This window comes from Furipterus horrens, unplaced genomic scaffold (assembly GCF_987537825.1).
Source record: "Furipterus horrens unplaced genomic scaffold, mFurHor1.1.pri manual_scaffold_7, whole genome shotgun sequence".
In the NCBI taxonomy this organism is placed as follows: domain Eukaryota; kingdom Metazoa; phylum Chordata; class Mammalia; order Chiroptera; family Furipteridae; genus Furipterus; species Furipterus horrens.
In genome coordinates this window covers 103,173,865-103,200,963 of record NW_028327177.1, presented here as the reverse complement: position 1 = coordinate 103,200,963, position 27,099 = coordinate 103,173,865, and the positions used below count along the sequence as shown (strand labels likewise).

Below are 27,099 nucleotides of genomic sequence, written 5' to 3'. Positions count from 1 at the left end.
CCTTGAATCCCCCAATCTGTCCGAGTCTCCATCAGCCGGGACTTTCCCTGGACTGCAAGCACCCTCCTGCCCACTTTGCAGTGATGGCCATGGCACCAGTGAGACTGGCAGTCGAGGTCCTTCCACCTGTGCCAGCGCAGAGTTGACACAGCAACAGTGAAAGCCAAACTGAAGTTATCCAGGGAAGGGAAGGGATGACTTCACACACCTCCAGCGAAGTTCCCCACAGAAGATTTCCCACTGGGAGTTCATTCTCAGAACCGAGATCCAGGAACCAAGTCACACACCAACATGAAATTAGGCGAGTGGGAAGGTGACTTTTTCACAGGCTGCAGAGAATGGGGATCTGGACTGGCGAACTTGTCGCACCCTTCACCAGCCTTTCTTCTTCCCTGACTGTCCTGGAGCAGGTAGCTGGGCAGCAAGCCCCCACCCTTGCCCTGCTCCACAGCACCCACCACCCCACCCACCTATCCACCAGCCAGAAACAAAACCCTTATGATGAGGTTTCAAGGAAAACATCCTGTTTCCTGTCCTGATTTTCTCCATTCCAATGTGCTCTCCAAACACACCACTGTCCTGGGACCCAGGCAGAGATGAAACCCAGCCTCTGTCCTCTTACGTCGCTGGTCGTCCTGGAGGGTATGGAAGAGAAAAAGAAGGTTTTGAACCAAGTTCACTCAAGACAAATCAGCCGTAATTCTCACCTTATGTTTATAATCCCTACATTAATAAAATGCAGCAAAAGACAATTTTGCCCCGATTTTTGAAAAACATAAATGTGAATTTTGTGACCTTTTATAGGAGACTCCTGCACCCTCTCTGCTTAAAGACTGTAGAGGCGACTGGTGTTCTCACGCAAGGTAGCCAAGGTGCGGGACAGCGGCTGATCTTTGACCCTGGCAATCTCTCGAACCGTATGCAAGGCCAGGCCCGGGTGAGCATACTGGCAAAGGCTTTTGGGAACCTGGAAGATATCAAGCATTCAGAACATCGCTGTGCCTTCTGTGCAGTCATTACACAGAACTCCCTCCCCGGCCTTCCCCAGTAAGGACCTCTTTGGGGCTGCCCTGTAGAGACCCCTTTACCTGCAGGTGCAGGGAGAGTCCTAGTCATGGGGGGCTCTGGGTGAGCAGGGTCCCACGCTTCCTTGGACTACCCTCTACAGGGTAGGGCTTTGCACTGCCTGGAAGAGAGTGGTTACCCTTCAGCTTCTCAGCCCCCTAGACTTTTGGTTCTGCAGAGCAATAAGAGGAGACATCTATATAGCCAAGGGTGGGACCTGGAAGTCACTGGGGCTCTGACCTTGCCAACCTTCCCACCCTCTCTCCTCAGTGCCTCAACTCAGCCTAAAGACACCCCTACCTGTCGAGGCAAAAAGTAGGGGGCATCAGTTTCCACGATGATTCTCTCCAGCGGGATCTGCTTCACAGCTTCCCGGGCCTCCCAGGCAGAGGAGTACGTCAGGACTGCCGTGAAACCCACAGACATGTTGGGGAAGTGCTTCAACAGGGGCTCGATGACTGGGTAGCTGCCAGTGAAGCAATGCCTGAGAGGAGAATTCCAGATCAGCGCTCTCTCACAATCCCCTCTGTGGCAGCCCTCCAACTCCCTCTAGACATATTAGCCCTTGTAAATTATTTTCTGTGGATAAATTTCCAGAAATGGAAAGACTGCATACAAAGGAAGGACTCCAGAGTAAAAGCAGACAAGAGCTGGCTCCAACACAGTAAGACCCATCAACCCATTACATCGCAGACTACTATACAGCCACTTGAAATAATCACCAAGAATGAATATACAACAATGATACAGGGACAGGGTATACTTCTAACACAGAAAGAGAAGCAGAATTTAAAACTGTGGCCCCACTAAGATTACAACTACAGTAGGTAAAAATTATGTCCATGTAGTCAAATGACTCAAAGGGAACAAAAAATAAAAATACTGCGGAGTGGGATGGATGGAGGAGAGCAAAAGGGGAAAAACTGGGACAACTATAATAAACAAAAATTTAAAAAATACAATATTGAGGAGACTATGGATGAATCCTCTTAACTTGATGGCTTTCATGTTCTGAATTTTTTATACATATAAACCAATCTGGAAATTCAGGGCTTTCTCCAGCCAAGACACCTTGGCGGGCCACTTTAGCCATCTACATATCATCATCCAAGTCAATCCAAAACGAAGCAATGAAAAACCAAGCAGCCCACCCAGAAGGGCGAAGGGACTGTGCATCGCCTGTGGTGCACGAGCACCGTCAGAGGCCAGAGGCTTTGCTCTCTCTGCTTGGGCACCCAAAAGGCAGCAGCCTAGAGGCCAGACAGGCCCATCCACTTCTGCCACTTGTCAAGACCTGGTTGGGGTTCTAGACTCCCTGTTTTTTCAGTTAACCCATCTCACCCATCTTGAGCCAGCCCAGACAACGCCTCCTGACCCCTTTCTAGCCAGGCTTAGCTAATGGCCCCGCACCAGCTCGCACAGCACCACAGGCCCACATCAGCCTCACGTTCTCTACAGAAGTCACCAGCTGACTCATCTGTCTCCCACAGCTGAACCAACACAGGACAGGTACACGGTCAGAGATCAGAGTTTGTCAAACTGAACTTAAGAACCCAAAGTACCATTCAGATAAAACACATCCTATACTTTAATAAGCTTCCACATTCAAAAAAGGAAAATTTTTTGAATTTTCTCTGTGTGCTAAGTTACTAGACTACATAGGAGCCTCTTCCAAGAACAACAGTCCTCATTTCTGAGAACTGAGACTCCATTTTAGCCTGTCACCCAGGACAGAGGTCATGAAAGCCCCCTACTGCTCACTGACAATTTAGGGTATTAGCACAAACCACATAAAGTTGCAGTTTTGTAAGTAAAAAATGGTCAAATATCAGAATTTTCATATGGTTCAACCTAATACTTAATCTTTAGAAAAGACACCTAAAGACATAATACTATCCACGCTCTCCTACTGAGTTTTCATTTTTCCAACTAACACTCTAGACAGAGGGAAGCATTCATTTCATTTGCCCACTGAAGCTCCCGCCTAACCTATGGATCTTGTAGTCTGAGGGCACAAATCTTTTCATGATGCTCAGCAGATCTTCGTCAGCTTCTCGGCAGTGAATCACCAAGGGCTTCTTAAGAGACACGGCCAGCTGCAGCTGTCTTTCAAATACCTGGGGAACACAAAGGGACAACACATGTGTGTTAGGGCCACTTCAGAAGTCTGTTACCTCCAGAACACCCAGCCCAATGGGCAGTCCCCAGTCTCCAATTGCGTTTTAAACTACACTGTATAATGCACAGTAATAGATAAGACTTACTGGGTCTCACTAAAGAGCCAGGTAGTGCCCAAAGCACTTTAGGTTCATTATAACCTGTACCCTCACAAGCACCCTGAGGCAGTTGAAGAAACTGAGGCTCCAAGTGAGGTCAAGTGAGTTACAGCTGAGAAGCTATAGTGCCACCATTCAAATATAAACACAGGCAGTCCACACAGCAACCACTGTGCGATGCTTACTCGGGGTTGGAGGAGCAGAGTGGGGTTCAGGAACAGAAAGTACAAGCTAAATGTCCTTCCCCTCATGGTCCCCATCTCTACCCCCCAAGAGGTAATCAACTTCCACCAGTTTTCCTACACACGCACGCGCGTGCACACACACACACACACACACACACACACACACACACACAATCAATGCCTGGCTTTCAGATAAATACTATACACAGTTTCATTACTCAACCAAAATCAGATATTCTTCTAGGTGAATACCTACAGATATGTTATATTCTTTAAAAAACAAACAAACCAATAAAAAATAAAAATAAAAAACCTCTAGCCATTTTTAAATCTTCATTAGTAAAATACACATATTGTTAGTGATTTAAATGAAAAAAAGAGTAGGGCTATAACTTGCTTTTTCCTCAACAAGTTCAGGTTTAGAACAAAGAACAAAAGTATTAATTCATTATAAACAAATTGCCTCATCTTAAACTCAATGTTGCCATAAGCAGTTTTTTCAGTTATGGAATATATTTTTGCATTTTTAAATCAAATAATAAGATGCTTTTGGTAATTTGAGTCAAGTGATATTCACTTGAGAATGACATTTCCAAGTCTAACACTTATGCTTCCTCTTCTCATAACAGAAGCACTGAGGCACTGAGCCAATACCAATTCTGACGTAACTGTTGTTTAACCTGTATTTCCAACTAAAAGAAAGTGCCCGTAAGAACCAAAATTACAGAATGCTTGGTAGGGGCTTAAAGAGTTACTTGTTCCAATATCTACAGCTATATGTATCCCCTCCCCAACACATCTGCCCTCTTCAAACCGCTAAAGAGGCAGAAGGTTGCAAGAGGTCATAATTCCAACGTTTAATTCCTGCTTCAAAAAAATTATTCTTCAGAGTAGTTAAACTACTACAGCCTTTGGGTGCAATATAGCCCAGCTGGTAAAAAGCATATTTTTCAAAGTATATTTAATGAAACAGGAACATGTTCACAAGTGAAAAAAAATCATTCAAAACAATTGCTTTCTTTTTTTAAATTTCCTAATTTCTTTTTTTAAAAGCATGTACATACAACACATATTTTCTTGATTCTGTGACAGATGCCTGTAAAACAATGCCATCAATTTTTTCTTGCAATTCAAGGGACAATGACATTACAAATATAATGTTTTATAAAACACATCTGAATTTCAAAAATGTTAAGATAAAAAGAATTGTTAGTGGACAGGAACTTGTGTCTGGGCTGGAGCTATCTAGGGTATTTGTCCTCACCAGAAACCCAGCTGAGAAAAAAACCAGGAGTGAATGCAGTGCACATAAATTATTTACCCAGCAAAATTACTCTTCTGCCTGCATAAGCTCAGGTCCCCACTGATCCATTATTTCTTGGGATTCCAGAGTTCATCAGCCTCTCCTGGGGGTGGCCCCTCAAGCAGCTCTTGCATACTCATTACCTCAATAACTAATTCCAGTCAAACACAAATACAAGACAAAAGCAAAGCAGCCTGGTTCAGCCAGCCTAGCCCAAGTCGGGAGGGACAGTCTATTCATTCACCCTGGCTTTCCAACTCCAGACACCTAGAGATTCCAATACTCACACTGGCTGATACTGTGCAACTCACACACAAACCATCCAGGACCTAACTCTTAGGAATTAAATAGAAAGGTAAACAGTTACATCTATGAAAAGTTAACAGTGGTTTGCTCACAATAGCAGGATAACTAGTGATTTTTTCCCCAATTCTTTTGATTTTCTCTACCTTCTAATCCTTCCAGAGAATATTAGGTAATAGAAACAAAGCTCTTTCTTATAACAAACAAGAGCTAGCACCCTCTTATTTGACCAGATATGCTCCTTCCTTAGTTTTCTTCTTCCCTTCACAGATAAAATATTTGGCAGGACACACCAAGAACTTGCCAACCACTCTGCTTTTAGGCAAATGCAACTCAATGCCGATATCAAACTAGCGTAGCAGCTAGTCACCACCACTTGCTTTGGTGCCCAACTTTAGATTTACATCAAGAACACAGAATCCACTTCCTCCAGTGCTCTACAGAAACATCTTGTCTTCTCTTCCATACACAGTCCAGCTCTCCCATGCCAGCAATTTATATCCTCTGATTTGCTATTTTCCAATTTTGAATCCCATTTCATCCAGCCAAATGATTCCTGCAAGATTCTACTTATCACCTTATGCTATAACTTCATGTTCAGTCAGTATGTCCTAGGTACCTCTACATGAAGATCTGATACCACGATGATTTAATAGAAGGAGAAGTTACTGTGAAATACTTAGCTCATTTCCTGGCACACATAGGCATTTAATAAACATCAGCTATACAATATAAGTATTTCCAGTTGCCTTAGTGTAGACATTTCTGAACTGTTCTCTTTCCATCATAGAAATCAGCTGGGAAAGCAGAATATTAAATATTTGTCTCACTTGCTTAAAAAATCTGTTTTTTCCTATATCTTAAGGTTTAGCTATTTTTCCATTCATTTCTGGCTAATAAATTATAGCCTCAAACCACAAACTGCAAGCTCCCTAGTGTTAGTAATGAAAAGGAACTCTGGGATAGGCAGGATTTCTACTGATTTTTTCCCCAAACCTAATTGGAATTTGAAACACTATACTATTACAGAAACTCCTTCAGGTCAAAAACCAAAAACATCCCACATACATAAAGTCTCACCCACCTGTCTGAATGTAGATCCTCAAGTTAAATCATTCTGTTCAGAATTTAGTAACCTTAACAGGTCCTAGCAAACTCATCTAAAAGAAAAACCTTTGGAAACATCTGAACATCTGAAGTTGTTTCTTATGGAAATTAACTTAAGCCTGGCATACATATTGCCTGTCACGAACAACTCTATTCAAATTGGAATCTCTACCTCCTAAAGGTGTATAAAAATCTAGTCTTCTACTAAAACAGGACACCATACCTTCCTTGAATTTTCTCTCTTTGATGAAAGGAAAATTAAGAAACCACTAACTCTGGAAGGTTCCTTCTCTTAATTCACACAGTTAACCACAGATGCCAGGATCAATGGGGTACAGCATCAGTGCATGGCTGACTAAGGCTGACCCAGATGGGCTGGAAACAGCACCAAAGGGAAAGCTGGGGCCAAATTCTGCCCAGCTGGAATCCACACATGCTCACCAAGGCCTGAGCACACTGGGCATGCAACCCAGACCTATGGCATTGACAAGAAGACAGCATACAACAAATTCAACCTGGCAACATGCACAGTGATAAAGAGGGAGGGTCCTTCTCCATGTCTTGCTCCTTCCTAAATCAAAAACTTCCACTGAAATGCTATAACTACTCACCCTGCTCAAAAAGTATTGGGAGGGAAAAATATTAAGACAGCAACAGTTACCTCTAATAGAGTGGGAAATTATCTTTACATTTTTGTATTTTCCAAATATTCTACAATGGGTATACTTAATGTTAAAATCAGGATAAAAATAATTAAACAAAGCCTGTTGCTTCTCAAGAAGGAAAACAAATGTCTTTTGACAAATATCATTAGCAATAAGAAGTCACAAAGTACCTGTCCCCCACCCTCTGCTTACATAAAAAAACAAAGAAATAGCTTGTGAAGAATTTGAAAAATAACATCTAGATGGTCTGGATAAAAGCAATTAAATTTTTAGGATTTCTAAATTCTTTACTTCCAAAAGTAGAGAAACCCTATTATTACATTTCAACAACGAAAAAGAGAAATTAAAACTGCAGGTGGGTTGCCATCATGAACAACATAGTTAACTATCCAGACCAGGAAGTTCATGCCCAACAGACTACTTTAGTAGAAACAAATGGTCACTGACGTCCTTCACCCCAGGAAGGCAGTAGTACTGAAGACAGAAATTGGGGGAAAACTTGACAAAAATGTATAAGACCACAGCAGATGTCATGTTTGTGTTTTGGTGGTGGCAAAACAAGCAGCTTTGGCTTGATTTACGATTTCTTGGATTATGCAAAGAAAAATGAACCCAAACGAGACTTGCAAGACATGGCCTATATAAGGAGGTCTCAAGAAGAGAGAAATGAATGCAAGAACAGAATGAAGAAAGTCAGGGGGACTGCAAAGGTCAGGGCTGGTGCTGGCAAAGGAGGAGTAAAGATTCTTCAGTGACTTCATCTGTGGTGATTGTCCAGATTTTTCATGAGAGGATTAATAAATTAAGAACTTAAAAAAAAAAAAAAGGCTGTAAAGCAAGCTAAAGAGAACCTCATTACCTTGTGCTGTTCTGGGACAGGCGTGGTGCACTTATAAGAGTAATCCAAGCCCATTTCCCCAAATGCCACAGCCTTGGGATGCCTTAAGGCTTGCAAAAGCTTTCTTTCTTGACTCTCACTGTAGTAACGAGCAAAATGAGGGTGACAGCCAAAGGCCCCCCAAACCAGATCCTCTTTCAACAGCTCCTCCCATAGGCAATCTGTCAGTGTCCTGGGATCACAGAAGTCAGAGATGCAGCCCTGAAATTCCTTAGGGAAGGAGCTGCTATAAATTTTTCTGAACTTGCTAAAGGTCCCTTTGAAAGACAACTTGGAATAGAGCATGTCTAAGTGACAATGGGTATCGATGAAGCCCCCTGCTAGGTTTGGCTCCCGATGTCTCCTTGGCAGAGAGCTAGATGCATGTCCTTCACAAGAACGGGGAGGCGTCTCCTCCTGGAATGTTCTTTTCTCCTTCACCTGCTCTTCTAAGCTTCTGGAGCAGCGAAATGAGCGAGAATTCTGGGATCTGCCTTCCTCTGTCACCTTCACATCTCTGGAGGTGTTTTGGGAGCTCACTGCAGATTTGGGGGAATAATCCCTCAAGAGGCCCCTGCTGCTCCTCCCAGTCTGCAATGTGTCACTGCTGCTGCTGCCCATGGAGGGATAGCTAGAAGGCTTGGTACTGTTGGTCCAATAGCTGGCATAGTCACACCAAGGACTACTGTACAAATGAGCCGGGTACATGACATAGTCAGTGGAGAAGGCAGAAGGCTCTGGAACTGCTGCAAGTTTCAGCGAGACAGGCTCCTCCTGAGAGAATCTGACTGTGGAGACCTCATCCACGTCAGACCAGTCACTTCCTGAAGAGGTGTGCTCTATCACCACCTCCCTTTCTTTAGGCTGCAGAAAAGAAACAACAAAGGGTTAGCCTTCCTGTGTGAAGACCAGCCTCCCATAATCTGACATCTATAGAACACAAGCTCTGGCTTGTTTTTCGGCTGTGGTGAAGGCAGGCTTCACATTGGCTCATTAGCTCACTCTGTCACCTAGTTTCCTTGTAATTTCCAGAAAGTGAGCCAGGTTACAGCTAGGAACAGTCAAATCAGGCTCAAGGAATAAACTCATAATGCCATCCTTGAAGGGGATGATCCCTCTTGAGAAAAACTGAGTGTTGGAGATTTTAGAGAAAAGAAGTGCCAGGTATCTCATTTCTAACAGTATGTTTCTAGTACATCCAAAATGCAAAACCAATGACAAACTCACAACTATCAACAACTGAATCTAAAAATTAAAAACAAAAACAAACTAAGCAAACAACCAGAATAGGAACAGAATCATAGGTATGGGGATCATTGGGAGGGTTATCAGCTGGGAGGGGGAAAGGAAAGAAATGGGGAAATGGTGAAATGGTGCAGGGATCAAGAAGCATAACTGGTTAGTACAAAATAGACAGGGGGAAGTTAAGAATAATATAAGAAAGGGGGAAGCCAAAGAACTTATATGCACAACCCACAGACATGAACTAAGGGGGGAGTGGGATTGCTGGCGGGAAGGGGGATACTGTGAGGGGAGCAAAGGGGGAAAAAAATTGGGACTAGTGTAACAACATAATCAATAAAATATACAAAAAAAAAAAAAAGAAACCCACACAATTGTGGCAGTTTTAAGATGTGTACACAAATTCTGACATTATTCCCCACTGAAAGATGGGTTTTGTGAACCTTCCCCTTGAACCTGGGCCCAACTAGTGACTTACTTGTAACCAAAAGAATGCAGTAGTGAAACTGCAACCTCCAAGCCTAGGTCAGGACACAGCCTTGAAGCTTACCATGGTTCTTTGAGCACGTGTTTTGGGGGAAGCCAACCACCATATAAGAAATCATACCACCCAAGACCACATGCTAGAGAGGTCACACGTAGGTGCCAGCATCAACTGCCAGATGTGTTAGTGAACATTTTAGATATCCAGCCTTGCAGAGCTTTTAGACTGCAACCCTCCAAATACTGAATGAAACCACGTAGGAGATCCCCCAAACAAGATCTTACCAGTCCCAATCTTTATGGATTCCTGACTCACAAAATTGGAAGCAAAACAAAATGGTTATTTTACATCTCTAGGTACCACAGTAACCAGAACAACTATACATTGCATTAAATCAAGTTACCTCTGCTAGAACATAAGTTCCACAAGGTCAGGAATTGATGTTGTCTGAACAGCCAGAATAGTACCTGGCATATAGAAAGAGCTCACAAATATTTGCTGAATTATTTCACAGAATAAATGGTGCAATAGTTTCTGAACTTAGTTTCCCATCAGAACTGCTAGGGAGCCTTTGAAAAGCACAGCTTATTTTTTTTTAGATTTTATTTGTTTACTTTTAGAGAAAGGCAAAAGGAGGGAGGAAAAGAGGGAGAGGAACAGCAACGTGCAAGATATACATAATCAATTGCCTCCTGCATGCCCCCAACTGGGGACCTGGCCCACAATGCAGGTAAGTGCCCTGACTGGGAATCAAACCAATGACCTTTCAGTTCGCAGGATGACGTCCAATCCACTGAGCCACACCAGCCATGGCAGAAAAACACGGCTTTTTAAGGTCTACTCCACCCTAAGATATTGTGATTGAACAGGTCTAGAGTGGGTCCAAAGAATCTGTATTTAATTCACCATGTAATTTTGACCATAGCAAAAATACATGTGAAAAGGTTTCATCAAATTATCTAATAGGAGTTGGAAAAATGGTAGAGTGGGAGGAAAAGTGATTTCTAAAATGCACATTTAACTAGAAATACATATCATAGAGAGACATGACTATGTCATCTAAGTCCTTGAAAGGCTCTATATAGTCAGGTTGGCCAATAAAAGGTTTTTGGATTTTCTTTTTGGGAAAATGAGAGACTACCTATATTTAAAATTGACTTAGTTTGCTAAACCCCATATTGTTAAAAAATTTTTTAATAAAGATTTAATTTATTTTCAGAAAGAGGGGAAGGCAGGGAGAAAAAGAGAGACAGAAACATCGATATGTTGACTCTCGCATACCCTCACCTGGGGACCTGGCCCACAACCCAGGCATGTGCCTAGATTGGTTCGCAGGCCAGCACTCAATCCACTGAGCCACAGCAGCCAGGGCTCCATATGGTAAAACTTAAAGCTACATTTATTGAGGGCCTACTATATACTATCACTGAGAAAGTGTTTTCATATATTAATTCGGGGTACAGCAAACTGTGGCCCACAGCCAAATCCAATGCACTGCCTGTTGGTATAAATAAATAAAGTTTTATCACAACACAGGCCGTTTACTTAAATATAGCTGCTTTCATACTACTGCAACAGAGTTGAATAGCTGCAACAGAGGTCATTTTGTCCACGAAGCCAAAAATAATATTATCTGGCCCTTTAAAGAAAAAGTTTCCTGACTCCTGTACTAGTTTGCTTAAGTGTGGTAACACTTAACCATGCCTTTCCCCCCGAAGAAGTAAATGGGTCTCAAAGAGGTTAAATGACTTTCTCATGATCATGATAGAGGTGGCAGAATCAGACTTTGAACCCTGTTTGTCTGATCCCAACACTCATGTGCCTACCCTACCATATTATGCTGCCACCAAATATATTCCTAACAGAGATAATCTAAATGTCCTGTCTGACAAATAGGCATTTGGATATATAGTAGTCCCTCTCTATATCATGGTTCACTTATCGTGGCCTCACTGTATCACAGGATTTTTAAAAATATTATATTTAATTATTTATCGCGGATTTTTTGCTGTATTGCAGGATTTTGTGGTACTGTATACATATGTTGTTAAAGTTACATAGGTTTAAGAGTGTAGAATATGTTTAAGAACATAAGTAGTGTTTATAAAGGTGTGGAAAAGGTTAATAAGGGACTGGGAACGGTTTATAAGTGTGTGGAAAGGGTTTATAAAGCCTTAAAATATATATAAATACTAAAATAAATGTAAGGTTCCTATTTCGTGGATTTTCACGTATCGTGGGGGGGGTCTAGAACGTAATACCCATAAGTGAGGGAATACTATATAAGTCTGGAAAAGTCATCCATACAATGGAATTCAAGACAGCCAAACAAAATGATGACCTATGTTAGAGAGGAAACTCTACTATTCCTAGGATTTCCAATTAAACATAGCACATGTGGTTTTTCTTCCTGCAAACCCTTTGAAAATTATAAAAAATGGACTTGAAAAGGCATAGACCTATAAAGAAAAAACATACAGAATAAACAGCAAAGCCACTTAAATAAAAACAAGATGCTCGAAAGCAGAAAAATGAATAATTATCGGATAAGGAGATCACAGATGGTCCAAACCGAAGAGACTACAGTGAAAAAAACCCAGAAACAGGCTGACACTACAGGACCTCAGAAAGACTCAGAAACAGAAGGCACCAGACCTCTCAAAATGAAGGTGAAGTTGCAGATGACAACTCTGGGAGAATGAGGTGGAAGTCATAAAGTTAAACCCCCAGTTCCCTGCTCTCATCCTGTGCAGATGGGTCTGTTCTTTCCCCACCCAGCAAAAGACGAAAGTTCACGCTTGGAAAGTTGAACCAAGGAGACTATGGAATAATCAGGGACAACAGACAACGCAGTCAAGTGAGGGACCATCACATGTTGGACAGTGAGAACCCTGGCACCTTCCTCAAACTGACTCCCCGAATACCAGCAGCCAGATGTGTGCCACCTAGACAGAGGGGTGGAGGATTTCTCCCAGGGGACACTGAGCAGCCTCTGATGATCAAAGTACAACTCCAACTGGGAGCCACGAAATGACCCAAAGTCTTCATTTTATGATGAAGTCATCAGTTGATAAGCTAAGAACCTCCAACTGGCTTTTTAATGCTTCATCTTTAAATAAAAACAGATAGCCAAGACATCTCGGAAAAGCCCTACCACAAAAGATAGGAATCAAAAGATTTATTTAAAAAAAAAGGAAAAACCAAAAGGAAACTCCGAGAAAAAGTAGTGCAGAAAGCAGAAGAAAAGGTCAAAAGAAACCTGTAATTAATATTCTCAGAGAAACAGAAGAAAGTATAACCTCAAAACAAGAACAAGCCCTGGCTGGTATGGCTCAGTGGATTCAGCGCCAGCCTAAGAACCAAAAGGTCACTGGTTTGATTCCTGGTCAGGGCACATGCGTGGGTTGTGAGCCAGGTACCCAGCTGGGGACGCACGAGAAGCGACCAATCAGTGTATCTCTCGCAGCACATCAGCGTTTCTCTCCCTCTTTCTCCCTCCCTTGCCCTCTCTCTAGGAATAAATTAGATCTTTAAAAAATAAAATAAGAACAAGATGTTTTAGGAAAGGAATATTCAAAAACCTAAAGCAATGTTCTTAGAAATTAAGTATGTCAAAAATGGGAGTAAAAGTATGTAACATTATATACACTCACCTTAAATACTAATAGAGAAAGCAAAGATGAAAAAAAGGTGGGGACAATCCTAAGGAAACAATGAAGGGAAGCACACCTCAAAGGAAAAAAAATGGGACAGATTACTTATTTTGAAAATATTGGGAAGAATTTTATGGTACTAGTAGTTTGGGGATGAATCAGTGATAGGTACAGAGAAACTTAAAGAAAAAAGCAAGGTAATGATGACCTCCAAGGAAAACAAACTTTTACTAGAAAGGAAATGACTCAGCTATAAACATGGTGATAATAAATCTTAAATAGATTTAGCCAAAAATTGTATTACAACACAGGAAGCTACCGGAAGAGAAGGAAATATATTATGGGTATGAGGACTGAAGTAAGTTAGTGCAGAGAACTAACCTCTCATCTTCCTGAGTAAGAAGTCCACAGATGTCTAGAGTTGAAAAGTCATTACACTGTAAAATCGCTTAGAAATATGGAGTTAAGCACTAGAAGAAGGAGTTGAAAGAGATGAAAGGGGTTGCCTCTGAGGAGCAGTAATAAAGGATGGGCAGAGAGGGGTGGAACAAAGGAATGATTTTTTCTCCACAATTAAGCAATGTTAAAAATTGCTAGTTTCCCTCCAATATCACTCTCTTCTTAATAGCAACAGAAGTTTATCTGGGTGCAAGTCTGCCCAGATGGAAGTTAACTTTCCAGACTATAGCAGCTAGATGTTGGCCAGGTTTTTAGATTCTTGTCAATAGATACGGGCAGATGCCATGTACACAACTTCTGAGCCAAGCTCTCAGAAGGGAGGGGAGTGTACTTTCTTCTTCTCTTCTCCCCATCCTACTGGCTGAACTGGTCAACGTAATGTACTCTGAATCCTATGAGTGGCCACCTCAGACCACAAGATAGAAAACTGTGTTTAGGGGCAGCAGAGCACCAAGACAGAAGGCACCAGCGTCCCTGACACTGTGGAACCAATTTTGGCTTCCTATTTTCTTTTCTTTTTTAAAAAAGATTTTACTTATTTTTAGAGAGAGGGGAATGGAGGAAGAAAGAGAGAGCGAGAGACATCAGTGTGCCTCTTGTGCATCCCAACTGGGGACCTGGGCAACCCAGGCGTGTGCCCTGACTGGGAATTGAACAGGCAACCTTTTGGTTCGCAGGCTGACACTCAATCCATTGAGCCACACCAGCCAGGGTGCCAAACTTCTATTTCTTTAAGCCACTGTTATTTTGGCCTTTGTACAGCAGGCAAATTCATATCCTAACAAACATACAAGTTCAAAAAACACAACATAGCACTAAATTGACGTTTCTTAATTAACAATGAAATGTAAAAAGAGAACCATCAATTTGTTGCCTGGAATCCTGAGTAAGTAAAGTACTGCTTTAATAAGTAACACTTAGGATCAAACTAGAAAGACCAAATACTACATTTAAATCAAGAGAACTATGGGCAAGACTCACCTTTTGGCTTTCTAAATGAGAGTCAGAGTCATCCAAAAATTCTAGGGGTAGAGAGTGCTCGTCAATGACTGTCCTTCGGTCACCAAGTGGCTCCTCACCGGGTTTCTCCTGAAGGTCTACCACCACTCTCCTGTCACAGAAGCCGCTCCTCTTTAGCACAGCCTTTTTTTCCTCTTTCACTCTGACCTCTGGGGCTGACTCTTTCTCCTTCTGAGGAGCAGACACAATGACACTCCTGGCTGGTCCTTCTCCACGCTTCGGACACTCTCCTGTGTCTGCTTTTGCCCTAGTGACAGTCCCTCCCTTCTTTTTTGGCATCGACTTTCCCAGGATGCCCTGGATAGCCTTCAGGTAGATCATTGTAGAGCCTTGGTCTCGAAGTCTCTCCCTCTTCCTTTTCTGAACTTTGTTTGGGTCCTCAATTGTATCATTTTGCCCCTCAGCTTCAGCTGCAAACTCAGAGTTCGTGGAATTACGAGAACTATCTTTGGAATTAACCTGGAAGAAAAAAAGAGATCACGAAAGGGTGATTTCATACATGAAGCACTTGGTGATTTAAAAACTAGTGGGGGCTCCACCAATCAAAGGCAAAGTGACAGTGGCTGAGAAACAAAGATTCTCTCCAAGTGACGGTTTCCCTCCCACCCCTGTAAAGGGAGCTGAGCTGCTGCTATTTAATAATCACTTTCTCACACTTGTCAGATAATATCCCCATACCGCAGTGGGAAGAAATGAACTGAGAGAGCAACAGTCTGCTAACACTAGACTGCAAAGCTCCTTGAGGACGAGGACTACCACACACTTCAGAACACACCCATAGGCAAAACAGAAGCTTAACATCCTAGTACTGGAAAGCTCCCGAAAAATCTGTTAACTCAATTCCACAGCTAAGAGGCAAAGAAACCCAAGGGCCCTGTGAGGAGTGGACGCCAATCATCTGACTCTTAAGTGCAGGGAGCTCAGCACTATACCCCAAGCCTCCTTTGAAGTTCTCAGCAAACTTCTCCCAAAACAAAACCTTGGTGCTGGAAGGGATCTCAGTTTTCAGGGTCAATCAAGAGATCTACCTCCTCCCCGCAAATGTCCTCAGAAATACAGATAAAGTCTCAGCCCCTTTTTCTTTTCCCCTCTACATACAGCCATCCCAGCAGTGCACAGAAGAAGCTAGATCATTTGCTCACAACAGTAACTTGCTATGAAACTCAGACCCAGCCTCACCCCTCGGTAGGAAGAGGGTCATCCCCGAAGCAGCGTATGCCGACTCCGGGCTGTGAGGGCAGCAGTATGTGCTGGAGAGTGGAAAGACCAAGAAGGAAAATAAAACAGAAAAGGCAGTAGAAAGTGGGAAAGGGGAGGAGGTCACTCAAATCTAGAGTTCAAGGCAGAGGTTTGGACCAAGGGCATATATTTTTAATGGGAACTTTCCAAATACAGTATTCCCTCACTTATCATGGGTATTACCTTCCAGACACCCCGTGAAGTAGGAATCTTACATTTATTCTACATTCTTAAACCTGTGTAACTTTAACAACATATGTATACAGTACCGCAAAATCCCACGATATAGCGAAAAATCCGCGATAAGTAATTAAATATAATATTTTTTAAAATCCCGCGATACAGTGAGGCCGCGATAAGTGAACTGCGATATAGCGAGGGACTATTGTACTGTGAGGACCTAGTAGGGCACCTTCAGCCTATGGACCACCAGTTTACAAACCCTGATAGGAAAGAGGACTGTACTTGTGGGAGTGAAAAAAGGTTAGAACTATAATAACACGCCTTATTTTCACATGGATTTACCATTTACAGAGCTGCCATAGGTGTCTCCCCTCTTCAGAGAGGGACACTGTCACATGGATTGTAAGCGGCAGAACCAGGATTCAAATTCAAGTTCCCCTTAACATCTTGGAAACTAAGGGAGACTAGGGAAATATGAAAGTTGAGAAACAGCATTAAAGGCTGAGATGTCAGAGATCATGAGGACCTATATCACTAAGAGGAGTTTCAACAGTGAAGAGGAGGCTATAAAGGTAAAAATTAGACAGAAAGTACATGAGCAGAGACGAACCCGCTGGCTGTGAAAAGGAGAGATTCAGTTTTTCCAGGCAGTACTGCTTGATGAATTGTGCATCTCTGAAAGCAGGCAGAAGGGAAAAAGCAAGTGGAAATGTCGTTCCAGCTCCCATCACCGCCAGCCTGAACAATTTCAACAGTTTCTAACAAGCTCTCTGCCTACTCCCTCCCATCATTTCGCTATAATGAGCCAGGAGTTCTAAAATCTGGTAATGTCATGCTCTGCTTAAAACCCTTCAATGGCTCTGCATTTGCCTACAGAATATTGTACATCCCCAACTCCTGGGCATGACATTGAAAGCCTTTCCCAGGGTGCCCCCCAACTTTCCTTTCCAGCATCACCTCCCACCTTTTTCCACACACCCAGGTGCCCGGGGAATGAAGAAAGGTGCTGGAGAAGGGGGGGAAGAAGGACCAGCAGGAACCAGAAGTGTCCCCAGCACTTCAGACCAGCACTATTTCCTGATCCTTTTTTGGACGCACATTGTTTCTGTTGCCCGAAATGTCCTTTCCTCCTCCTTGTCCACCGAAACTCAAACGGTACCTCTTCTGTGAGACCTTTCCCTGTGGTTTGTCACTCATTCCTGACCTTTGGCACTTCAAATATTGCTGTTACAACACTCCATGCACTGCACTGTAATGAATGATTTTTCAGTCTGTCAACCACTGCTTTATTCTTTGCACATCTAGCCTCTAAAACAGCTTCCACCCAGGCGCTGGACACCTGCTAAGGGAATATGCAGGAAATGAGACCCCACGTGAAAGCTCTAGCATTCAAGAGCTGAAACACTCAGCAGTTTCTTGCATCTGGGCTGTGTCACCCTGCAGAGAGTTCCTCAGGAGCAGGATCTTGCCCTCTCATCTCTCCATCCCTGATGTCTAATGCTGGCCCAGGGCAGAGCACATGCGCCAGAGGGCAGAAGCCAGACTGATCTGGAAATACACCACAGCTCTGCTTCGTACGGCCTTGGTCAAGTTATTTAACCTTTCTGAGGCTCCTTTTCCCAGTGCCTACACATAAAAGGTGCTCAAATATTTGTTAATATGTAAATATTTGTTAACATAGGTAAAGATAATACTACCTATACTTCATGAGACTGAGGATTATATGATAGTCTACAGGTCAGATACTGAGAATTCATTTAATCAAGGTCTATTACATTATAAAGGCTTAAAGTTTCCCTTCCGCTCTTCCTTCCCTATATTGAATATAAAACTTTACATGTCATAAGCTAAAATTAAGGTAGGCGATGGTGTTTATAATACACATTTAACCTTCTCTATAAACAAAGATCGTAAACTACCATTAGAATTTGAGAAAACCTCTCAAACCACTGTCCTAGAGGTGATGAGAAACAATGAGGTTGGCCAGCAGGAACCTCTTGTGATTCCCAATTATCCCAGGCTGGCTATGGTCTGAATGTGTCCCCCTAAAATTTATGTTGAAATCTGACCTCAAGGTGATGGGACTAGGTGGAATCTTTGGAAAGTGATTAGGTTATGAAAGTGGAGCCTTTACAAACAGGATTACTGTTCTTACAAAAGAGGCACCAGGAGAGCTCTCACAACCCCTTCTGCCATGTGAGGACACAATGAAAAGTCTGCAGCCCTGAAGGGAGCCCTCACCTGACAATGTGGCACTCTGATCTGACATCCAGCCTCCAGAACTGTGAGAAATAAATCTCTGTTGTTTATAAGCCACCCAATCTATGGGATTTTGTTATAGCAGCCCAAACAGGCTAAGACAAACATCTTCCCCTTGAATATTCTAGAACCTGGCACTGAGACTTCTGTGCTGAGGCAGCAGGAACAGGGGTAAGGGCTGCCACACACAGAGCCAAGTGTGTAGCCCTCAAAGGTCACAGAGCAAACAGAGAAGAGCAGGTGATGTGTGGGCAGAAGGTAGAAGAGTGCTGAGAGGACCTTGGAAGGACCTAGGGGGGAAACATGTTGTTTTTTTAAATGCCCCTCAGCTGTGCTTGTTGACAGGCCTTACTATACAAACAGGTTCACACGTGACTGCAGAGAAAGGGGGGAAGTGGTACAGACTTCGGGGAAGGTAAGAGGGGCATATTGTAACTCATTAAGATGAGTAAAGTACTGTACATCTTGCTTTCAAAATAATAAACACACTCTAGGGAGAGCCCTTGGCAGTGATAGAGATGAACCTTTCAAAAATGCCAATCTGCCTTCCCTCTGTATAAGTCCTGTATAAACTAAATCCCCTTGGCAATAAAACCCTGCAGCAACCTGCCCCCTACCTAACTCTCTGGCTTCCATTCTGGGCTCTCTGCTCCACCACAACACATCATAAGACAGTCTTGTGACTTCTCCAGCCCTGCCAACAGACTGTGCTCCTCAGAAGCCATCTCACAGCTCCAAGGCCCAACAGTGTTTGCACACAACAACGTTCTAATGCTCACTGACCAAAAGCAAGGCACTGGCGAACCCAAAGACTTCTGAGATAGGCCCGGACTATTCATTGCTCCATGGTTAACCATTAAATTGATTTTGGCAAAACAAGGTCGCTTAGGGCTAAATGAAAGAAAGGTAGAACCATGCTACGATTAGACCCACCTGGCTCAGAGGCCACACCCTTAATCTTGAGTTCTCAATCTGCAGGACAGCTGAGTCAGGAGCACAGCACACCTCAAAGACTAAGCAAGGTTAATTTTTCTGCCCCTCCTAATACCAGGCTTCACTTTATCTGTAATTGCCAATTAAATTAAATTTAATCAATGGATATTATTTTACACTGTACCCAAATCCACTAAAATTACATCAAGGAAAATTAATGACAAGATTAAGTTGTATATTCACCTTATTTATATATTCAGTATTCTTATGCCAAAGACAAAGGTTCAGTTCACCATTAAACTTTTTAAAAATCCACGTGCCCATACTAGAGTTCTGCGAGGTCCACACTGAAAATGCCTGACCTGGAGTACTTAGCCCAAGAGTTCTCCAGGATAAACAGCCAAATACAGTCTCATTTCTCAGTCCCACAAAAGAAACTTCTCAGCAGACTCAGGAGACAAGCCCACTTGCCTTGGGGCCTTGTTTTTACTGCTTTTGTAAAATAACTTTTCTCCAGGGACAGACCATCTTTCCCCTTTTCCAAATAAAGATTTTTTTCTCCACTCTTCCCCAGGGAGAACTCCTCACCTTTTAAGGCCCATAGTTTCAAAACCTAAAATGCAAACTCTAAGAGGGCAGTACTGGAGAATCCCAAGCAACTAGAACACTGCCTGACACAAACTAGGCCCTCAATTAATGTTGGCTCAAAACCTGATTGAATAAGTGAATGATGTTTACACAGTATGACCAGTAATTTTAGCTAGTGCTTGCTCGACTCTTAACAGGGAAACAGGAGACTACAAGAGACTGAATTTTATTTGCTATTTCCAACAGACTTATGTTCAACTTTCACACACACACCTGGGAAATTTTTATTACCCCTTTAAAACAAGTTTAAAAAATAATAAAATTAAAAGTTAATATAAAATGAATGAGTGGGGTACTTCCACTCCTTGGTCTGTGAAGTACTCCTTAGTCCACTTGCAAATACTCAGGAACCCTTCTCTGTTTTCCCATTGGGGAACTAAATGTTTAACCTGCAAAACAATCCCTGCCCCACCAACCAGAATTCCAATGTGCTGGAAAACACAACTTTAGTGAAAAGCCATACTAAAAAACAAATTCTTACTCCCTGCTTCAGATTCAGTGTGGTTCATGGTACAAGGATACAATTCCTTAAATTTACAACTAAGATATATATATATATACATCTTTGTCTCTAGAGCATGCAATCCATTCTACAGCAGAAATTCTCCAACCAGGATTCACATTACTATTACTGGAGTAAGCCCCGACCACACCCTAGCCCAATTAAATCAGGGTAGGAGGCAGGAGGGAGTTTTTTAAAGCTTTCAAAGTACAGGGTGTCCCAAAAAAATGTATACACACTTTAAATAATTATAAAGTTGGTGTTTTATTAAAATACATTTCATTTTCAAAATGTAACAGAATCTACAGACATTAAATTGTTTTGTCAATGTCTGTTTTCAAATTGGCGTCCATTCTGGTCCAGGCACTGCTGACACTGTGAAACAATGGAATCGCAAACACCACGAAACATTTCATTCGGTATTCTCGTTCAATGGCTGCTCTCAATTCATCAACTGTTGCAGGTTTCATAGCGTGGACTTTGTCTTTTAAGTATCCCCATTTTAAAAAGTCTAGTGGTGTGAGGTCTGGTGAACGCACAGGGTATTCTACGAAACCCCTTCATCCAATCCACCTGTTTGGCAAGATCTCATCAAGGTAGGATCTAACATCGTGATGGTAGAGTGGGGGTGCCCCATCATGCTGTTCCGTGATATTTGCGATTCCACTGCTTCACGCTGTCAGCAGTGCCTGGACCAGAACGAATGTCAGTGAAAACAGGCATTGACAAAACAATTTAATAATGTCTGTAGATGCTATTACATTTTGAAAATGAAATGTATTTTAATAAACACCGACTTCATAATTATTGAAAGTGTGTATACATTTTTTTGGGACACCCTGTAGTTCCAGTGGGCCACCCACTTTGGAAACTACCTCTCGGTAACTTGAGACCATCTCCCTGACTAAATGCTTGCTTGGTATTCTGTGTTTGCGCGAAGTAGACCTCTTGGTAAGACCCCAGAGATCTTAAAAGATATTATCTTTTTTTTAGTATCCTTCCACCAAAATTCCCATCCCCAAAATCTCAAGCCACGTGGAAAGGGCTTCACTGGTTGCAAGGCCTTGCAGCCACCTACCTTAAGGCTGAAGGTTTCCTCCTCTAGAGAAGCCATTTCTTCCAGGGAGGGGTTGGCAGGGTGCAGAGGGGATTCCCCTGACGAAAGGAAACCCCGTGTGCTCCGAATCAGGCAGCTTTTGGAGGCAGCCCCGTCCACACCTGGGCCAGAGGAATGGGAGGAGGAGGAGGAGGAGGAGGAATTTCTGCGGCGGGATGAGTCCCAGGAGAGTCTCGGGGAGCAGGCCACATCGTCTTCCTTCTGGGCTTTCAGGCGCTTGGGGCTGCTGGCCCCTCCAGAACGCGACGCGGTGCTACGAGCTGGCCGTCTGGAGGGGGCCACATCACTGGTCTCCCTGAGGCAGCTGCGCTTGCGGGAACACCCTTCCGAAGTGCTGCTCCAGTAGTACTTGACCTTGCGCCGCTCCGACGCCATGAGCACCTGCAAGGTAGAGGGGACCTGGATTCCACCACCACCCCTCCTAGCTGCCCCTCCTCAGATTCCCGCCATCTAGGTGCCCGCTGGGCGAGGGCAAGCCCGAAAGTCAGAGTCAGAAACTAATCTTACTGACCTTTCCCCCTTCTTTCCACTGCCCATCACAGTTCTCTAGGTTTGAGATGCCAAAGCTTTTCGGAGAAGTCAAAGGTTTCGGTTCGGTTTCGAAGTCCACGTGTTTCCGCTATTACCAAACGCTTCGGTTTATATAGCACTCCTACAGAGATGTCAAAGCGCTTCCGGGAGTACAAAGCCCTTCAGAGATGTCAAAGCGTTTCAAAAACATTACGGGCGCTTTAAGGTCTACACATGGCGACCGGACCTGCAGCCCTTGGGCGGGCCCGCGGCCCGGAGGCCAGCAACGCCGAGTGAGGGCCGCAGAGCCGGGTCAGAACGCGCACAGCCCGCCCTGCAACCGCGGCCCCGCCGACCAGCCCGGGCCGCCGGAAGGGGCCAGAGCCGCCCCCCAGGAGTCGGCAACGCCCGAGTCTACCGCCTCGTAACACCCCTTCCCCCTGGCCGCCCCGACAGTCCCTGCGCCCCGGCCCAGGCGTCGACCCCGCCGCCCCCACGGCCCGGACGTCCAGCACAGGCCTCCCGCTCGCCGCCGGCCCCAATCCGGCAGTCTCCTCCGGGGATCCGACGCCGCGGGCCTCCGGCGCGCCCGCCTCCCAGAACGAGCCCTGCGGCCAACAGCTAGACGTGCGGTGGGGGCGGATCCTGCCCAGGATTGAGGGCGCCCATTGCTCCAATCCGCGAGGGGCGAGACTCCGAGCAAGACGGAGCTCGCCCGTTGGCCAGACGTCTTGGAGGCGGGACCCTACGCCTTATGAAACACGGACATTGGTCGGAAGCGAAGTAGGGCGGAGCCACTCACTGGGGCTCGTAGAGCGGGAAATTGAGGCAAGGCTGCACGCAGTTCCTGGGGCCGCCCTCTGACAAAGTAGAGGGCGTTTGCAGACTCGGATAGCGGACGATCTCTTCCTTCTCCTCAGTGTTACCCGCTCTTGTCCGGACCCTGTCAGATCCGGAAACGCTTATCAAATCTACACCAATATTAATAAGTAATCAATAACCTATACCAACATCATCACCCCATACACAGAGCAGGAAACGGGCTCAGAGAGACCAAGTGACACACCCAGAGAGTAACAGAATTGGAATTAAGTTAGAAGCCAAGAGAAAAAAAAAAAGACTACACAAAAATATAAAATATCCGCCTGGCAAAGTATTTCAAAATCAGAAAAAAATAATTGCAATATATAACAAAGGCCTCATGGCCTTACTATGTAAAAACCATTGCAATAAGAGAATTCGTGCCCTGACCTGTGTGGCCCAGTTGGTTGGGCGTTGTGCCAGAAAGGGTAAAGGGTCCCGTTTTGGTCAGGGCACATAACTGCGTTACAGGTTCAGTCCTCGGTTTGGGCGCAAATGAGAGGCAACCAATTCATGTCTCTCTCACATATCCGAAGTTTCTCTCCCTCCCTCCCCTCCCCATCTCTAAAAATAAATAAATAAAATCTTTTAAAATGAGAGAATTCGTATTAAAATGGACCAAGGAAACGAACCAATGAACAGAAATAAATTACGAATGCCTCTTTAACATGTTTTTTTAATGGCTCTACCTCAGTCATTAAAAAAGTACAAATAAAATTTTTCACGCATTAGATTGGCAGTGATTAAAAAGCATGATAATTTTTTTTGCACTGAGGATGTGGGGAAATGCACACCCATATGTCACTAAGGGATGAGTAAATTGGTACAGCGCCCTCAGAAGGCAGCATTGTTTCAGCAAGGATGAAAACCACCTCAATATGCAGCAAGCAAAGCTAGTTATATAAAGTACCAAATATGCATACAATGGAGTATCAGGCAAAAAGAATGAAGTGATCCAAAAGTACTGTTGACAAGGAATGGCCAAGAAAGACTTAACAAACAAAACAAAAGGATCCAGAACAGGGTGAATGAAATATGCTGTATGTGGCAAAATAATAATAATAATATAATAATAATAATAATAATAATAAAATAGAGGAGTGGAACCTCAAGTTTTTTTAAATGCCTAAGAGTAACCATTGTGTATGTGTGTGTTTCCAAAGCTTTATTGAGCTATAATTTACATATCATTAAGTTCACCTATATGTAGTTTAATGGTTTTTGGTTTTTAAACATAAAAGTATTTAAGTGTTTAATTCTGGTTTTTTAGTATGTTTAGAGTTGTGAAACCACCACCATAACCCTAATCTAATTTTAGGACATTTCAGCACCCCCAAATCTTGTGACCATTACCACTTCCCTCCTTAACCACCCCTCCACCCCAGCCACTTGTAGTTTCTGTCTGTAAAGATTTGCCTGCTTTGGACATTTCATAAAAATGGAGTCATACATTTTACTCAGCAAAATCACTTCAAAGTTCATCCATGTTGTAGCATGTATCAGTACTTCATTGTTTGGTATGAATTTTTAATTAAAGAAAATTAACTTGATGAATAGTATTCCAATGTATGGATATAGCACATTCTGTTTATCCATTCATCTGTTGATGGGCATTTGGGTTGTTTCTACTTTTTGCTATTCTGAATACTGCTGTGAACACTAGTGCACGAGTGTTTTGTATGGATATGTTTTCATTTCTTAGGTAGATATCTACCAGTGGAATTGCTGGGTCATATGAAACCTATTAAACCTTTTATAGCTGAGAATATGGGGAAAGCAGTTCACCATTTAAAAATCCCACCACCAAAACATGAGGGTTCCAATTTCTCCACATCCTTATTAACACTTGTTGTCTATCTTCTATATTTTAGCCATCCTAGCAGGTACGAAGTAGTATCTCACTGTGTTTTTTTTTAAGATTTTATTTATTTATTTTTAGAGAGAGGGAAAGGGAGGGAGAAAGAAAGAAACATCAATGTGTGGTTGCCTCTCATACACCCCCAACTGGGGACCTGACCTGCAACCCAGGCATGTGTCCTGACCAGGAATCAAACCAGCAATCCTTTAGTTAGCAGGCCAGTATCCAATCCACTGAGCCACACCAGCCAGGGTTCTCACTGTGGTTTTAGTTTACATTTCCCTAAAGACTAATGCTTACCTTGGTTCAATCATCAATTCAAATGGAGACTGCAGCCAAGAAATCAAGAGAAGGCTGAGACTGAGAAGAGTAGCAATGGAAGAATTAGGGAAGATCACCAAGATCCAAGATGTGTCATTAGAGACCAAGGCTAAGATTACCCACAGTCTTGTATTCCCAATTAGTATGTACAAATGCAGAAGTTGAACAGTGAAGAAGGCTAACAGGGGCGGGAAAAAGTTGTTGTCGGCAGCCGTGCGTCTCGAGAGACAATGGTGTAGCTTCTTAAGAGTCTATCTGCACCGCCGAGAATGGCTGTGCAGTCCGACTCGGGAGTGACACGGTATCTGTCTCCTCCCGTGTTGAATCGACATCTTGCGATGACGCTGGAGTGTCCTCTCCAGTGAAGCTGAAGCTACAGAGCCTGGGCAGGGTGATATGGAGGGTCTGCTGTTGCCTATGCAGCAGACCCCCCCTCTCTTCGCAGCTGAAGGGTCCAAGGGAAAGACGGAGTCAATACAGCTTGGCTTCAGGTGCGCCGCAGGAGTTGCCGGTGTTGACTACAACGTCAAACCGCCTTAGGGACTCCGGCTCTGGATTTTCTGTCGGGGTTTACTCCCCTAGCCTTTCCCCTGAAGAGGTATGCCGCAAGGCAGCGGAGGTTTTTTGGAGTCAGAGTTTTCCTTCTCTGATGTACCCTGACTGGAAGATCGAACCAGCGACACTTAGCTCGCAGGCCAACGCTCAATCCACTGAGCCAAACCAGCCAGGGACGGCGGGAAAAAGTATTCATTTGAAATATGGCTTTGGAGGAAAGCTCTACAAATACCCTGGACCACCAAAAAGATGAACAAATTGGTCCTGGAGCAAATTAAGGCTAAAATACTGCTGGAGGCAAAATGACAAAACTGAAGCTGTTCTGTCCTACTTTGGGCACATCATGAGAAGGCAGGGTTCCTTGGAAAAGCCAATAATGCCGGGGAAAATAGAAGCAGCAGGAAAAGAGGAAGGCCAAATATGAGATGGACTGACTCTATAAAAGAAGCTATAGGCCTAAGTCCACAGGAGCAGAGCAGGGCTCTTGAGGACAGGACATTGTGGACAGCACTCACTCATAGAGTTGCCAGGAGTCAGAGTCAACTCAATAGCACATAACACACACAATGACTAATGAAGTTGAGAAACAAGACTAAAAAAAAAATTATCATCTCTAGAACTGGTATTAAACTAGTAACAGTGGTTGCCTCTGGGGAGAAGAAATGAGAGACTAAGTTCCAAGCAGTTAAAAGGCTTCCTTTCCATCATGTAATCTTTTGTACTGTTTGGATTTTTTGGTCACAAGCATCTTATTAACTTTAAAAACTCAGGCTATCCAACCCTCTGGGGATTCATGGAAAAGCACTATAGTACCCATGAACACCTGGAATTAATATACAGAGTTGTATGTGTATGTATTTACAGCTTGCTGAAAGGAGAAGGTCCGTAGCTTTCATCAGATTTTCAATGAATCTCTCCAGGAATATATGAAGCCCTAGTCTAGAAATGCAAGTATGTCTGGATAACCAGTACGCTATTAGCACTTGCCCTCTATTGTTCAAAGAGCCCTGTTAAAACACTACTCATAACTGTAAGGTGCTTACCACATGCCAGGTCCTGCTTGGGAAATGTGACATACACTTTAGTTGAATTCTCATAGCCACCAAAGCTTAAGAGAGGGGTGTCAGTACAGATCGCTGTCCACTTGGGCTGGAGTCTACCTGGCTTTGTTACATATCAGTACAAAGCTGACGTTGCTGGCGGGCTGTAGAATGCTTACACCTGGCAGGATCTGCCCTTTACTCTAACAATAAACCTATGAAAGCGGTACTTTTTATTCTCCCCATTATAGAGACGATGAGACAGAGGGTCAGAGTAACTCCCTAACTTGACCAGAGATCACACAGCTATCAACAGCCAGCATTTATAGCCAGCACCCAATCTCTTAGCCACCACATGATCCCCTAGCTCATGGATGCAGAGCAACTGCTCCAAACAAATTCATCTGGACTCAAAACTAATTACAAGACACCTA

At 43.5% G+C, this 27,099-nt stretch overlaps 1 protein-coding gene across 3 annotated transcripts; it reads right to left on the bottom strand.

Moving 5' to 3' along the window:
- On the bottom strand, positions 1-22,659 carry TATDN2 (TatD DNase domain containing 2). Of its 3 annotated transcripts, none has more exons than XM_090284162.1 (8): positions 22,032-22,659; positions 21,482-21,901; positions 14,601-15,098; positions 7,764-8,645; positions 3,055-3,182; positions 1,366-1,549; positions 796-967; positions 1-635 (listed from the first exon to the last, which is right to left on the bottom strand). In XM_090284162.1, the coding sequence occupies exons 2-7, from the start codon at positions 21,893-21,895 to the stop codon at positions 827-829; spliced, it is 2,247 nt and encodes a 748-aa protein (XP_090140288.1). In that variant the 5' UTR covers positions 21,896-21,901; positions 22,032-22,659; the 3' UTR covers positions 1-635; positions 796-826. The 3 variants fall into 3 exon arrangements, 2 of the variants coding, with proteins under 2 accessions (XP_090140288.1, XP_090140289.1); XR_016512410.1 differs by lacking the exon at positions 1-635 and adding an exon at positions 1,089-1,186 and having other exon boundaries at positions 905-967; XM_090284163.1 differs by lacking the exon at positions 7,764-8,645.
- Positions 22,660-27,099: the final 4,440 nt, after the last annotated feature.